The sequence below is a fragment of the Artemia sp. Qi Xiang Cuo genome, chromosome 8, assembly GCF_049724085.1.
Source record: "Artemia sp. Qi Xiang Cuo chromosome 8, ASM4972408v1, whole genome shotgun sequence".
Lineage (NCBI taxonomy): Eukaryota > Metazoa > Arthropoda > Branchiopoda > Anostraca > Artemiidae > Artemia > Artemia sp. Qi Xiang Cuo.
Window position 1 is genome coordinate 58700899 of NC_142801.1, and position 15620 is coordinate 58716518.

The following is a 15620-nucleotide window of genomic DNA, read 5'->3' on the forward strand; positions in this document are numbered from 1 at the left end:
CCCCCCCCAAAAAAAAACAAACAAACAACACTTTAAATATCGTATACGCAATTAAAACCACGATATACATTATATTTCTCTACAGCGGTGTCTTGTATCATCCCGTTGAAAAATGGGTTTTTCAACGCGCTCAAGTTTGAGATATAAAAGAGTCCGGTTAATAGAACAGTACCGAAATACAATGCATAGCGTGGTTTTCATTACGTTTACGATATTTAAACTGTTGTTTTTTTGGTTTTAGGGGGGGGGGGAGTACCTACGTTAGGTTACGTATTTAATATATGCTATGCTTTGCCCCCCCCCCCCCCCTCCAAACCTAATATGCAAATATATAGCCCAAATTCGTTTATAAACTATTATATATTCATCCTATTTTATTTCATTAGCATTAACCAAACTTGACTTTTTAGAAGTGACCATGTAATGCACCAGTACCCAAAAAGTTTGCAATGATTCAAACAACAGGATTCAGATACACATATACTTCAGATCAATGGAGAGGAGGTTCAGCCCACCCCTGACCCTAAACCTCCGTGATTACGCCAATGCACATACTGTAACTGTTTAAGTAAAACATTGCCTCAAATCGTTTGTATAAGAAGTTAAAGAATCCTTTTACCTTTGCCAAACAGTCATTATAATTGAACAGCTAACTTTACAGATACAACGCGTTTCAAATTTCCGGTCTTGCTTCAAAATGTATTGGATTACAATTCTACACCCCGGATATAGGGGAAATGGTCTTCGAGACTTCCTTTCTATAACAATTAAATAAGGGTGAAGAAATTTGCGGGGGATTTAAAAGGACCTCAAATGATAATGATCTTGTACTTATTGATTTTTTAACATCTGATATTTGGTGAAGGCCAGTTTTATATTGTTATTTTATTTATTTATTAATTTCGGACGTATTATAAAACAGTTCTAATCAAGATGACGTTTGTTTGAAAGATACTTGGATAGAAAAAACACAGGGGGAGGGGTCAGGGCTCACCGCAGAGGTTTTAGAGGGGAAAAGGGCACTTGCCCCGGGCGCAGAAATTTTAGAGGCGCTAAGTTTGTAATTTTTTAATTTAATTTTTATTAAAATAACGTAGAAATTTTCATCCCTACGAGTGGCATATTTCAGATATTGTAAATTTTTGCTTCGTTTACCATTATGATACCAAAACAGTAATTTATCGGTTAGGTTTGACCTTATTGATATACCGTCTCAAACAAATGGTCTTGCTGAAGCTTTATGCGTGAGAACTTTAAATTATATTTCTGATTATGGCCCTCTTTTGCATTTTTTTATTACTGAAGTTGGTTAATCAATTTGTTTTTGTTTATAGTATTTGAAGTCATTTTTGTGCAATTTTTTGTTTCCTTTTATTTTCGTTTCTTTGTCTTTGTACTTATAGTATTTGTTTACAGTATTAGAAGTCTTTTTTGTGTTGTTTTTGTTTCCCTTGCTTTTCATTTCTTTGTACTCCACATTGTTGATTCTGTTTTTTTTTGTGGGTAATAAAATAGACATTCATAAATACATACATTTTTACCAGTAACGATCAATTGGGACGAGATAATTAATAGTTTTGCGGAGCAGGGGCAGATCCAGGATTTTTCAGGGGGGAGGGGCAAAATAGGTTGATCCGATAAAGTTGCTTCAGGAGCAAGTTTATTTAACACAAACTTGCCTTAATTAAGTAAATTACACTACTTTATACTATGTTCAGGGGGGGGGCTCGCCCTCCCCCTGGATACGCCAGTTTTGTAGAGGCTATAAGTAAGAAAAGTCAGAACAAAATAAATGGAAAATTTCGTCCTTAAATAGAATTTTTTTTTTTTATTTTGGCCTGGAAATTTTTGGGAGACAGCGAGGGCGATAATCAAAATTTTGTCCCTGGCGCAATAGAGGTCAAAACCACAACTGGGCTCATCCCAAAATGCTACCCCTAAAATGTTAGGATTCTCCTGAAATCCTAACATTTTCACATTTCTGGGCGCTTTTTATTCAAGTAAACAAAATATAATTATTAGTGCCCCTCTCCCAAAAAAATTCAGGCGTTGTTGCATGTACTTGGATATGAAGTTAGCCTACTTTTTTTTTAATAAGCACGAAAGAGGCCACAAAAGGAACTCGGAGAGGTCCTCACTGTTTTACTCCAGTTTATCAGATTGTTTGTTTTTTTTTAACTTAATGGTAGTGCTCATATTTCCTACGATTATTTATCTTCTCGCTAAAACAGTTCTTTTTCAAATTGTTCTTACATCTTTTTTAGAAATCAGAACACATCCGCATCAGGTGTCCTAGACCCGTCCGATTAGACCCTACAAATAAAGAAAATTGGTCTTTAAGATATCTAAAGCTACAGTTAATTCGAATTTTAATATAGAGGAGAAACATCAATCTTAGTCACATCTGTTCCCCACCGCCAAATATCCAAGATATACCTATACATGACTGCATACACAAATAATCAGGCAATATCTGAAGGGTTGAGAATACGAGTACACTCTCCAACGACTTGCATGAACGTAGAAACAAAGTGCTTAAAGCTCCGTCCAAAGCAATTCTACATTCGTATACGACTTAAATTTCAGCCTCTCGAACTCATTTGTGAAAAGTCAAATTCAATTCACATTAATCCGGGTTGAGCTGGGTTTTGGAGAGTTTTAGAAAATAGCTTCTTTATACTTTTATAGAAATTTACTACTCAAATCATCCAAGAGAGTCAAATGGGCTATAATTCTTTAAAATTAGAAATAAATCCCGGAATTTTCAAAATTTTCTATTATTGGAATAATAATTTTCCAACAGCAAAATTACTTAAGTAAAAGTTTCTTTTATTCTTTCTTTATATATTTATTTTTCAACGGTTAAAAAATTTATATTGGGGGTTTGCCTGTTAAATCTTTCCGCAGTATCGATTGTTTTGGGTTCTTTTCGGGTTCGCATTTCTTGGGTTCTTATTTTCAAAAAAAAAACAAAAAAAACAACGTAAGAATGCAACGCGCAACTATCGACTCTGAACAGCTCTTACTGCATTTTAATTTTAGCATACAAAACTATATACAAAAATTTTCCCTAAATAATTAAAATATATTAAACTTTTTAATTCAAAACACAAAAAAAGCTGAAATTTATCAACAACAAAACTCAATTGTACCGAGAGACAAAACTATACCTTGTTTTTGCTCAGATATTAAGTATGTGATTATAATATAAACTATTATATCAAAATCAAAATACAACCATAATCGTTTATTATGCAAAAAATTTTGCTTCAAAAGTTAATCTGGAACATCCGATATTTTACAAAAAAAAAAAAAAAAAATATCCTTAGGTACTTGTGTATTATATGGTACACAATCGAGAGTTTGGATCTACAGATCAGACAATAACCGGTTTATAACTGTCAATATTTGAAGAAAATTAGCTTAGACGCAGTTGAAATCCACGTTGCAGGTATATTTTTATTAAATATTTAATATATAGAGATGATAATTTGGTTGGGTTAGTTAATTAATATAATGCGTTCTGTGCGACCACCCTACCATAATTCTTTGTTGCAGTTTTCATAATTTTTTTACTTAAGTATTATATTTTCAATATATTTTTTTATATTTCATTAGGATTAACTGCTGTTCTCGAGTGTGTACCACATAATACACAAGCACCAATCTTTACAGAAAACTAAGGGTGCTACAAAACATTTATTAGATGTATGAATTTACATACAAAAATAAACAAGAAAATACCCCTAGATTTTCTTTTGACCAGAGATCCATAAATTCGGCGAGAAAACAGATCTTGCAGAATTATTACCCAAATCTTGTAGGCTTAAAATCGATAGATTATACTTGGATATTCAAAATCAGTGTACAACTTTTGTCAAAAGAACGAAGCCACTTCTATGGAGCAAAACTGTGTTTCATTTCATTATTTTGATAAATTCTTTTCAAAAAGGAAAAACAATTTCACCCTCTTTAAATATATTTAAGAAGAAAATGAAAAGCGAGTTACTCATCAGAAACAAATATAATTCCCATGTGTGTTAGAATTCTATGGCGTCCTAACTGAACTTGTTTTAAGTATGATGTTACGAAGGTCTTATTGATGGTTTTCTTTTAGTTTCAACTTTTTTTTTATCATAAGTTGAATCGGTACAATTGCGCTTATACAGCGCTATAGACTGTCCAGCGAATGCAGACATGGAGACCCGTAAAGCGGGTAATTGCTATCTAAATTGATCGAAGAGCGTGGTTTTTAATTTAATTTACAATATTTAATCTGCTGTTTTTTGGGGTTTAGGGGGGGGGGGGAGGTACCGTGTTAGGTTAGGTTACGTATTTAATATATGCTCTGCTTTACCCTTCACCCCCCTAATGAGCAAATATATAGCCCAAATTGTTTTCCAAACTATTATATATTCATCCTTTTTTTTATTAGGATTAACCAAACTTGATTTCTTTCGTGTGTACCATTAAGCGCAACAGTACCGGTTGAATCTATCTTTATTCTAGTTTTACTGGAGACTGCTATTGGAAACATAACTAAAATGTGCTGAACTAGCAATATAAAAAAAATATTCAATTATTAAAATAAAATATTAAAAAATGAAAATTTTAATTAAAAAAGTAGCCTACTAAAAATTAAAAATATTAAAAAACAGAACGAAATATAAAAAAAAAAAGAAGACTGAATTAGTTTTCTTCTACGATTCACTGTTTTCCAACATTATGGTAGGAGGGCTAGAAATACAAGCTGGGTCAAAGCCAGTTTCATAGTAGTCTTGGCACCTTAAAATATTTGCTGGCTCATGCCTGGTTATGAAAACATTGTTTACAAAATAAAAACTAAATAAAAAATAACAACATACATACAGGACGAATATGGGGTAAATTCTGCCCTATTATGTGTCCCAACTGCCTCTCCAGCAATTTAGTTTTTTTGCATCTAAAAAGACACAAGTTCAGGTATTGTGTCTAAAAGCAAACGTTTGTAGGAGAGAAAAGAAAATCTGTTTCATCTAATTCTTATTTAACAGAGGGAAAAATAATTCCCATGCATCTGCACTGTGAGAATTCTTTTGTATAGACTTACCTTTTCAGATATTTTCACGGGACGGTCTGAAAAGCAAATGCCTCTGCAAAATGACTCGATTCTTCGAGCAGTTGCAGCATTGTTGAGCAATTGTATGTGTTCACCATGTACTGAATGGAATCTCAACGGGTTTAAAATCTGGTTCAACGAATTCCTCGGCGCTAAAACGCAATGCATGTTATTAGCCAAGCTTGAAAGAATAAAAAAACATCCATCATTTAATAATCACAGGGAGGGGGCTCCACATTTTCAAGTATGCCCCCTCCCCGAAAATGGCAATTTTTATTTCTCTCCCCGAGACTCTTCGATGTGTACCAACTAGCATAAACATTTGAACATGGTAGATAAATTTGGCATACCTGTTCATTCCTAAACATAATTATAATTATGTTTATAACATATTATGTTTAAAACATATATGTTTAAAACATATTATTCCTAAACATAAGTCAAGTTCATTCCTAAACATAATTATCCTATTTTGTATTTACTTTTTATATAAAAATAGGTCGTTCATTTTACAAAAGTCAAAATTATTTCACGATCAAAAAGAGAAGTTGCTAAGTTCTGCCCGCCCCCAAATTTGGTTTCGGTGGACCCTCGTGGAAATAAAGAGAATATCGTCATTTAAATGACCCCTTTTTTGCATTATTGTTGCCCTCTTCTGTTAAACAAGAGTGGCCTGACTTTTGGCTGGGGAGCTCCACCCCCCTCCCTAGGACTGGACCGGTATATGAATGGCAAACACACTAGTACTTGTGTACTATAGCGACCACACTTTGTTCTTGATGTTTAATAAAACTGGTTTCTCTGTGTACTCGGAAATAATCAGCTTAGCTTGAGTGAGATAAACTACTATGCAGGTATATTTTAATCAAATATTTAATATATAGTCGATTAGGTATTTAATATAATGCGTTCTGGGCAGCCTGCTTTCCATGATTTTCTGTGTACTTTCCATTATTTTGTTACTAGAGCATTATATTTTCGCCATATTTTGGTGTATTTCATTATTATTAACCTAACTTCACTTCTTGAGTGTGGTGAATATAATACACAAGTGCCAACACACTTATTAGGAAATCCTAAATAATCTTAATATTTCGAGAGTAACCTGGGTTTCAAAGCCCATGCGTACACGTGGGGTCGGAAATGATAAAACTCACGAGGTACATTTTTAAGTACAGTATATCAAAAACTGACATAGCCTTCTCATGTACAGAAGTAGAGCCATAACCAAACTAAAAGATGAGTTAATCTGCCACCTGAGCTAATCTGCCACAACATATTTTCTAAGAAAATTATTAAACGAATTAAGAAAATAGGTCCAAGGCTGGCAGAATTTACAGAAGAAAAACATACCGTATAGACATTTTGCCTGTACAGTCAACAAACTGTCGTCAGACGAAGCGAAGACGAAAATCCGAAAGTAAAACAAGAACAAGCTAAAAACAATATGGTCTTAAAAAGAGTAACAACAAATCAAGAATATAAAACCGAAGGTGAAAAATCAGGTAGTGATTTTTGACTAATCAGAGAGCAATCCAACTAAAGCTAAAATTCAATTTACAATAGAACAACTTCAGTCCAATCCAAAAGTAACCTAATAAACCAATATTTCTTCATTGAATTACATTGACCTGACCCTATAATTGCCAAAACTCCAAATCTCTCTCTCGCCGATCTTGGGTCCGGCTAAATTTGACACAGCATTATAAAATAACAAGAAAAAAACAAGCATCATAAAAAACTGACACTCGCTTTTATCGCAAGCATGTTTAACTTGTTTATTCTAGCTTTATCTCTGCTCTGTCTTTTCTATAATTCATCTGTTTGCTTCGATGCTATTTTGAACTGTACGAGTTTTTTCGCTAAAAGCTGTAAAACTTTACATTATGTAAATAGAATTTATCTTCATAAGAATAGTCTTTATTAGCGATGGACACGGTCTGATAGGCATAGTTTGGTACTTGTCTGTTAAACGGAACACAGTCAAGAATTACACTGTTTAAGATCCTGACAAAACCGGTTTGCCTTTCTGGAATCGGTTATAATTTGCTTATTTTGAGCAAGAAAGCTACGATGTAGATATGTTTTAATTAAATATTTAATATTTAGAGGTGGTTAGGGGTTAAGTTAAGTTAGGTATTTAATATAACGCGTTCTGCGCGGCCTGCTTTCCAAAATTCTCTGTCCTAGTTTCCATAATTGGTACTAGTGCATGAAACGGACATTTTTATATATTGTATATGCAATGTCAAACGGGAGATGCTACAAATACCGGGACAGTTAACCGGTACTAAAACAGTTGTTAGAGCGGAATTGAGTGAAACGGGTGATCTAATATGAATGTTAGAATTACAATTTGGGATTTGCCATTTATGTAATTCTTATAATTTTTGTTCATAAACCATTATAACCGGGTATGTGTCTCTGGTTGGGTTAGGTTACGTATTTAATGTATGGTATGCTTTACCCCCCACCCCCACCACTAGTTTGCAAATATATAGCCCAAATTTGTTTATAAACTATTATATATTCATCCTATTTTATTTTATTTCCTTGGCATTAACCAAACTTGACTTCTTTAGCAGTATATAGAAGTGTCCGTATAATGCACCAGTACCCCACAATTTTGTTACTAAAGTCTTATATTATCATCATGGCTTGTGGTATATTCCATAAGGGTTAAAGTAACTTCGCTTCTTAAGTGTGTTCCGATTAACAGACAAGAACCCATAGCTTCAGCATACTGAAACTGCTACTAAATAATACATTATATCATCATTCAACCTAAATGAGCGCCATTCCATTTTGAATCGCTCATTCAGCGAAAAACTCTAACGATACCCTTGAAAAGAGGGTCAAATCCCCCTTCATTTCCCTTCTGTTGAGCATCGTTTTGGGAACAATTCATGAGTGCTTTTATTAGACAAGAGTTCCGATGATTTAGAACCATAAAAATGCAAATTATGGTCTTTGTTGAACTACCAACCCATTAGCTACAATTCAATCTCAAGACGTCCTTTTTCGCTGGGAACTGAATCGTTTTCCCTTAAATAATGATGCAAAGTAGTTGAAATATTTCAAAAAACGAAATTGAACTCAATTAAAAATGTTAAATACTTCGGACGCAAACATACACTCACTAGACATAAGATATAAATAAAATAAAATGATACTAAAAGTACAACTTCGGCTACTGAAAACATACGACATATTTAAGCGGGAAAACGAAATGGGAAAAAGCGCAGGAGGTCTTACTCCGTTAATTTTTCGTAGTTCATATTATTGGCTTACGAACAAAGTAAACATACCATTCGATGTCTTTTCAAACTTACCTCCAGTAAACTTACCTCTCATTTACATCAGAAATACAAAATACCCCCACCCCCCTAATGTGCAAATATATACCCTAAATTGGTATATATATATATAGGGGTGGGGGTAAAATTCATTTCCGACAAAAATGATTATTATATTTGGAAAGAGAGTAAAAAAAGGCATCGAGAGGTATGTTTACTTTAGTCGTAAGTTAATAATACGAACTGCGAAATATTTACCCTTCCTTCAATGTCCCTCTTCAAAAGAGAAATTTACGTGGGATTTTTTGGTTATGCTTGATAGTGAAAAGCTTTTAGTCCACTATGACGACAAAAAAAAAGAAAAAAAAAGTAGTTGTCTTTTTTAGCGGACGAAAAACCTCGCCGGAAACGGGAAGCTATGTCTTAAATCAAGCTGATGGAGCCTAAAGAATTATTTAAGCACCCACATTAATCCACAATACTGATATCTTATCCTTAATTAAAATTCTAGTTGAATAAAAAGCGGAGGGGGGATGTTTCAGATCTAAATTCCTTTCCCCGTTAAAAGAAATTTCCATTGACTCCTTTAACTACGGTAGGCTTATAGGCCAAAAGTAGGAACTAAAAAAAAAAGAAAAATTTCTCAAGCTCCAGTCTCTTTCCCAGAAATTTTAGCGGATGAACCACCCCCTCCCCCCGAGCAAGAAGATATATCTCAAATCAAGCAAGAGTACACAACAATTTGAACAACGAAACTAGCTCACAAGGTTAATATTGATGCTGATAATAAAAACTTCGGCGTAGTAAGGAAAAGATGGTGTATGAAATAAATGGGATAACAAAAATAACCAAACCTAATCCTATTCTTCGTTTAAACTTCTTAAGAACCTTCATAGTTTTACTCGTTTTCTTGACTTCTTTTGGCTGTTCATAAATCTCATTTCCATTTACAAGAAATCCGTCTTTGCATGTTGCCGACCAAGCCCGACCCGCATTTGCAGGGAGCTGTGAAGTACCGTAACTGCACTGATTTCTATTCTGCACCATTGTACCACTTTCCACAATCATATTGTAACTCTAAAACCACCTATCCCGATGAATGTCGGATATGAACTGAATGGCAGATGTTTATTCCAACTGGAAACCTCTTCACCTGCCGCGGTCCACGCGCCAACGTCCGGGAAAACGCCTATGATTGGCTGATACCCACGCGACAGCTGCATAGCTTTATGCCAAAGTCATTGATATTATGAGGGTATGGTTAATGGTTATAAAATGCCAAAAAGTAGCAGCGTGTTTTACGCAAAATTTGACCACTGGATTTCACACCTGAATTACGCTGAGGTGACAGAACCGTCATTTAATTTTCGTTTTTCTTCAAAGAACGAAGAATAGAATTTTAAACCTGTTTGCCATTAGCATGTGGGCTTTTCATGGGGTGCTACCATTTCGACTAAACGTCATAACAAGCACTAAACGTCATAAAATCTAAAAGGAAAATCCGTCTGAACCACTAACCGTCATAACTTCTAAAAAAAATTTACAAGCTTATATAATAGTAATAAATATATAATATTTTAGGGTACTCATATGTTAAACGTACTCTTTTATATACTGCAATGGAAACCAGTCACGAAAAACCCGTTTTTGACGGGTTAATTCAAGACACCGCTATAGGGTAATGCAATGTATAGCGTGGTTTTCATTGCGCATACGATATGTAAACTGTTGTTTTTTGGGTTTAGGGGGGGGGGGGAGGTACCTAGGTTAGGTTACGTATTTGATATATGGTATGCTTTGCCCCCACCCCCAATGTGCAAATATATAGCCCAAATTTGTTTCTAAACTATTATATATTCATCCTATTTTATTTCATTAGCATTAAACAAACTAGTAGTATATAAAAGAGTACGTTTAACATAGGAGTACAAGTTTTAGAAACAAATTTCGGCTATATAGTTGCACATCAGGGGGTGGGGCAAAGCATACCATATATAAAATACGTAACCTAACACAGCAGAATCCTTTACGGAGGAAGGAACGAAAAGGCGTTTGTTTACTTAATAAATATGTTTTCGGACCACAACAGTTTAATTTGTGTCTATTTTAATATGACTTCACCAACCTTAGGATAAATTTCCTAACTCACGTACCGCTATGCAGTAGGCCTAATTTGTCTGTGAAGTGATGTGATCATGGAAAAATCGGTCAAACTCTACCCAATAATGGACCCAAAGGAACACTTTCAATTTTTTACTGGGGGGGAGGGGGGTGAGAAGCATTTCGGAATTATTCGGACCCCAAAGCCCTGAATTTCCCTATCTCACCCGTGTGCTACCTTGTCATGTTCCATGGGGTTGCTCACTTTCCATCATCTGGTGTACATCACGGAGCGCCGATTAAACCATAGTCCGAACAGGCAAGGCACAGTCCCCGTAATGTTTAGTACTGGTCCACCACAATTGGCATCACTTTCGTAGAGCTTGGTACACGCCACAGGGTGTACATGATTTCTAAAAGTAGAAGCCCCATCGCGAAAACGCTCTATGAAAAACCTTGTGAGGAAAGGAATTAGGTTTATAGATGAAATTTTGCTTTCAGAAATATAGTTTTCGTCTTGCCCAAGCTTAAACTCCTTATGTACTTTCACTCCATTATATTGCATCGAAGTGAATAATAACATATCCAACAAGAATTAAGCTTTTTATGTGGGTCTCGTCAGGAGCGAATCTACAACATTTTCCCAAACAACGCCCCTGGGTCTCGTGAACGTTTTGGGGTGACTGAAATGCCAGGAAGAATCTGCCCCTCCGCGACCTGTCATCTAAAAGTCCATCTTTCTGAAAACAGTGTGGTAAGAAAAATGAGCTTTGTTCCAATACTTTTACAGACGCAAAACTTTCATCTCATTGTATGGGGCTGGGGACTCTTTACGCAGAGTTAAAACCACTTCTAGTCTATGCCAACCAGGATAATTATTGATTCTAAAGAAAAATTTAAGCTTTTTATGTAAGGACTCAAAAATTCTTGATGTTACTTAGACCTCCGAGCCCGTCTCCTCTGCCAACCAATTCACGCTTGTGGTTTACTGAAGTTTCAACTTACTCTTGTGAAACTTCATTTGCTGAAGTTTCACTTCATTTTTCCAAGTTTCTCCCCAAATGTTACCAATAATTTAGACAGGATAAATGTTTGTTTTGGGCTTACAGAAATGGAGAAAAAAGTAAGGTCGTTGACGAGTGACGCTTTTTTCTTTCATGAAAGATGCCGAACGTTGCATCACAACCGAGTCTTATTTATTGAGCTTTCTATGACTCCTTTTTATATTCAGGGTTTATTTTTCAATAACGCGTCTTCCATTTGAACTGTCTATCGTTCAGCTCTGAGTCAAAGTTGAGTTGCCCAACTTCCTCCATTTGGCCATTTGTCAAAAATAATATTACACAATGATTGTATGAAAAGTGGATGTGTTAAACTAAAGAATGTCAGACTAAGTCTTGAAACAATAAATTTAATCGCCAAAATCATAAGCTGAAAGACAGGCTTGGACAAGGGTCCATAAGGTCTATATGTAGATTTTTTAGGGGGGGGGGGATTTTGCCACAAATACTAAATTGTACGACTATTATACACAATATTGATGAAAATGGTAAAGTTCTTGGGCTTAGAAGGAGGAAGGGGGGCGTAGGCATGAAAAAATAACAAGCGGCAAATTATATATGAGTATACACACATAAAAAAGATTAGATAATCTCAAACATCTTAATAGTTCGGGGAGGGGCAGGCTCACATGCATTCGCTGTACATTCGTACCTATCGATCTTCTATTCCTTTCCCCTTGGTAAATTCCTCAATAAGACCGTGCACGGGTGTGGATGAAATATTGTGAATATTGAGGTATTGAAATATTTCAACTACTTACTCCGAAAACATTTTAACAGTGCTTTAAAATAGAAGTTGCACAGGTTTCGAATATATATATTATTTTTAAAGTTTCCAGATCCATACACATTCAGTTAAACTGGTGGATTTATTTCGTTTATAGAGGTCATTTTACTATTAAAAATAGAACAACAACACAGTAATCAAATAAATTTGAATACTGCTAAACAACAAACCGTTTAAGCTCATTAAAATTATTAAGTTTTTCTTCCAGAATATTTTCCCGGGTCTATTAGTGGCGTCATTTCTCGAAGATTAGGGAGGGAAGGCAAATGTATTTTGTACAATCTAGAGGAGCGGGGCAAATTTTTTTTCAGTTTTTTCTTTGTAGGCCTAAATACCAAAACAACGACGAATTCCAATGAAAATACCAGATAAAGACATTTTTCAAAATCTATAGAGGATAAAAATGCAGATTGTCCTAACCCTTTCCTAATTGACCCCACTGGGGTCTACGAGGATCCTCGGGAAAATTTCATTAATAAAATTCTTTTGTGCACAAGAGTTCAAATTTGTTGACCAGCTTCAAAGACAGATACTCATAGGCACTATCAGCCAACATTGTGAACAATCAAATATACGAGGCATGTTTTTTAAGTAAGTACCGTTTTACGATTACGCCGCCACAGTGCTACGGTCGCCGTTCTGCGCATGCACGCTGGTTACCTACATCTCTTGTCTACGCAGTGACGCCATTACAGTCTGATTTTTAATTGTATACGTTGTTTACTGAGTGTTTAAGATGCCTCCGACACTCGTGAGTCCCGCCGATTGTGAAGTACGGGCGGTTATACGATTTCTTAGTGCTAAAGGCGTAAAACTGATCGATATTCATCGTGAGATCTGTGAAGTTTACGGACAAAACATTATGAATTATGGAATGGTAAGGAAATGGGTGAGAATCAAAACAACAATCCATGGAATGGCGACATTCATCATCACCCAAAAAAGTGAAATTTCCCGGGCAGAAATTGTTTGCTTAAATTTCACTTTTTTGGGTAATGATGGATGCTAATGTGTATTTTTCCATGTAACTGATTGTTTGATTCCAGATGCATTCTAGGTTCGACAAAAGGTTACTAAAAACATATTTGTTTGTTCCAGCTGACGTTGTCCCAATAGCTGGAATAACAGAAAAGTAAGCTGTAATTTAATTTTGTAATAACCTTTGCTAAAATACAATAAAATAATAGAAGTACCTATGACAGTGAAAATCAAATACGTTTGAATGGTAACATGGAAACTTACAGAACCATATGTATATTTTAAAAATGGGCAAAAAACCTAACCAACGGGCAACGAGAATGGCAACGAGAATGGCAACGAGAATGGATTCAAACACAGAAGTTGCTTCTTCTACAGCAGAGATATAATCGGAATAGGCACGCACACTGTATTTTTTTCTGGGGAACAAAAAATTTGACAATTTGAATCTGGGATTTCGGGGGAAGAGCATCGAACCCCCTCCCCCATCTGCGTACATCTATAAACCAGGGACATAAACGTAAAAATGACCAAAGACAGGATGGGATGAAGAATTGGAGGAAGAAGAGTAGTAATGGAAGCATGAAGCTGCGTACAACAGCAAAAGGCGATGTCCTGTATCTTACTACAATACCGATAACATTAAGGAATATGATGAAAAGTGATGATTAATATTATCTATTACTTACCAAACTCCTATTTTTTTACGTTATGTGGATGAAGACAAAACCTTCGTGATCTGCCAAAATAATCACGAGCTCCATCCCCTAAGGATATTCCCCTTCAAAACATACTTTAATTCTGCACATATGTCTGATTTATTATTCCAATAATGAATCCTATATTCGACAACAAAGTTTCATTTTTTCATACATTTTGTGCAACTATCATTACTAATGCGTGACACACACACAAACACACACACACACACAAACACACACTCACACACACACACACACACACAAACACACAAACACACACACAGACAAACAAACACACACACACACACAAACACACACAAACAGACACACACACACACACACAAACACACACACACACCAACAGACGCACACACAAACACACACGCACAAACCCACACACTCACAAACCCACACACACACAATAAAAAAAAAAAAAAAAAAAAAAAAGCAAGTTCCTTTCAAATCTTTAGAGAGGTCATGTCTTTACAATAGCAAAAAACCAAAACAAAACCCTAGAACATATGAAAAATTTATGATGAAAACAGGAGTAGGGGGTTCATACTCCATTGAGCATGTACCAGGCAAAGTGACAATTTCCAAAATACAAGGCTTTCCGTGAGGAAGAGGAAGGGATAATGATGCAAATTTACGTGTCAAGAATAGTGGTGTGAAGCTTGTCAATTATTTAATTAATACGCTATAACTCATTTTGTCTAATAAGGTTGAATTATATATGTTCTTTCTTTCAAACTAATTCATTGGATTCAAATTCAAAGTTTAGTATGGTTTAAAATCAATTGTGCTTGATAAAAGTAGGGGTATTTGTGTCTCCAGAAGTTAAAAAAACGTCATTGGCATACAAAAATACATCATAAAAAACAAAACCAATAGAATAAAAGTACACTCCTTAAATCAGAAGTATAAAACAGCAATCTCTCTTGTCTCAACCCTTTGTTTTCAAGTGATACGTGGCAAACCAGTACAATAAAATATACTACTATACAAACACAAGGTCTATATTCAAAAAAGGTTCAAAATACTTTGAAGGAGCAAGGGATTCAGAAATGACAAGCAAAAAAGGAAACAACAGGTTCTTTGAAACTCCACTGTCAAATCAAAGAGACTCGAGGAGGATCTAGGAAGATTCACTACCTCAAAAATCACAGTGTCGGCAGACCGTCTCAAAGACAAGGGGCCTATTAACGAGTTTTCCCAGCACCACAAAGAACTATCAAAGCAAATTTTGGTAGAAACTGATAGGGGATCTTAAATATGTCAACAATTCGAGAATCTAACGAGAGGCTATTTAGAATAAAGATTAGATATAATATTTTTTTAATTGTTCTGCAAAGTGCGTATATACAATGTACCTAGACCTAGAGCATAAATAGTACGTCTCTGTGCCAGCAAGGTTTTCAATCAAAGCTGGTAACACCACAGGTAACTCCCAAAGTTGTCAACTTGTTTAAATGATACTTCCTTTTAGCTGATTTTCAACGTTTTCCAAACAGGTATATTAGAATATTTTTAGGGACTACCCTTTCCTAAACTGTAAAAAGAAAATTCCACTCCGTTTAATCGAAAAAAACTAAGTTCACA

General features: G+C 35.2%; 1 protein-coding gene across 3 annotated transcripts in view; it reads right to left on the reverse strand.

Moving 5' to 3' along the window:
* neur (E3 ubiquitin-protein ligase neur) overlaps positions 1 to 15620 on the reverse strand; it is a 262144-nt gene that overhangs the window by 47048 nt on the left and 199476 nt on the right. For 2 of the 3 annotated variants that reach the window (XM_089093634.1, XM_089093633.1), the window contains exon 3: positions 5090 to 5250. In XM_089093634.1, coding sequence (XP_088949760.1) covers positions 5090 to 5250 — 161 coding nt within the window. Of the gene's footprint in view, positions 1 to 5089; positions 5251 to 9248; positions 9482 to 15620 lie in introns of those variants that run through there. The other variant, XM_089093632.1, reaches the window with a different exon arrangement.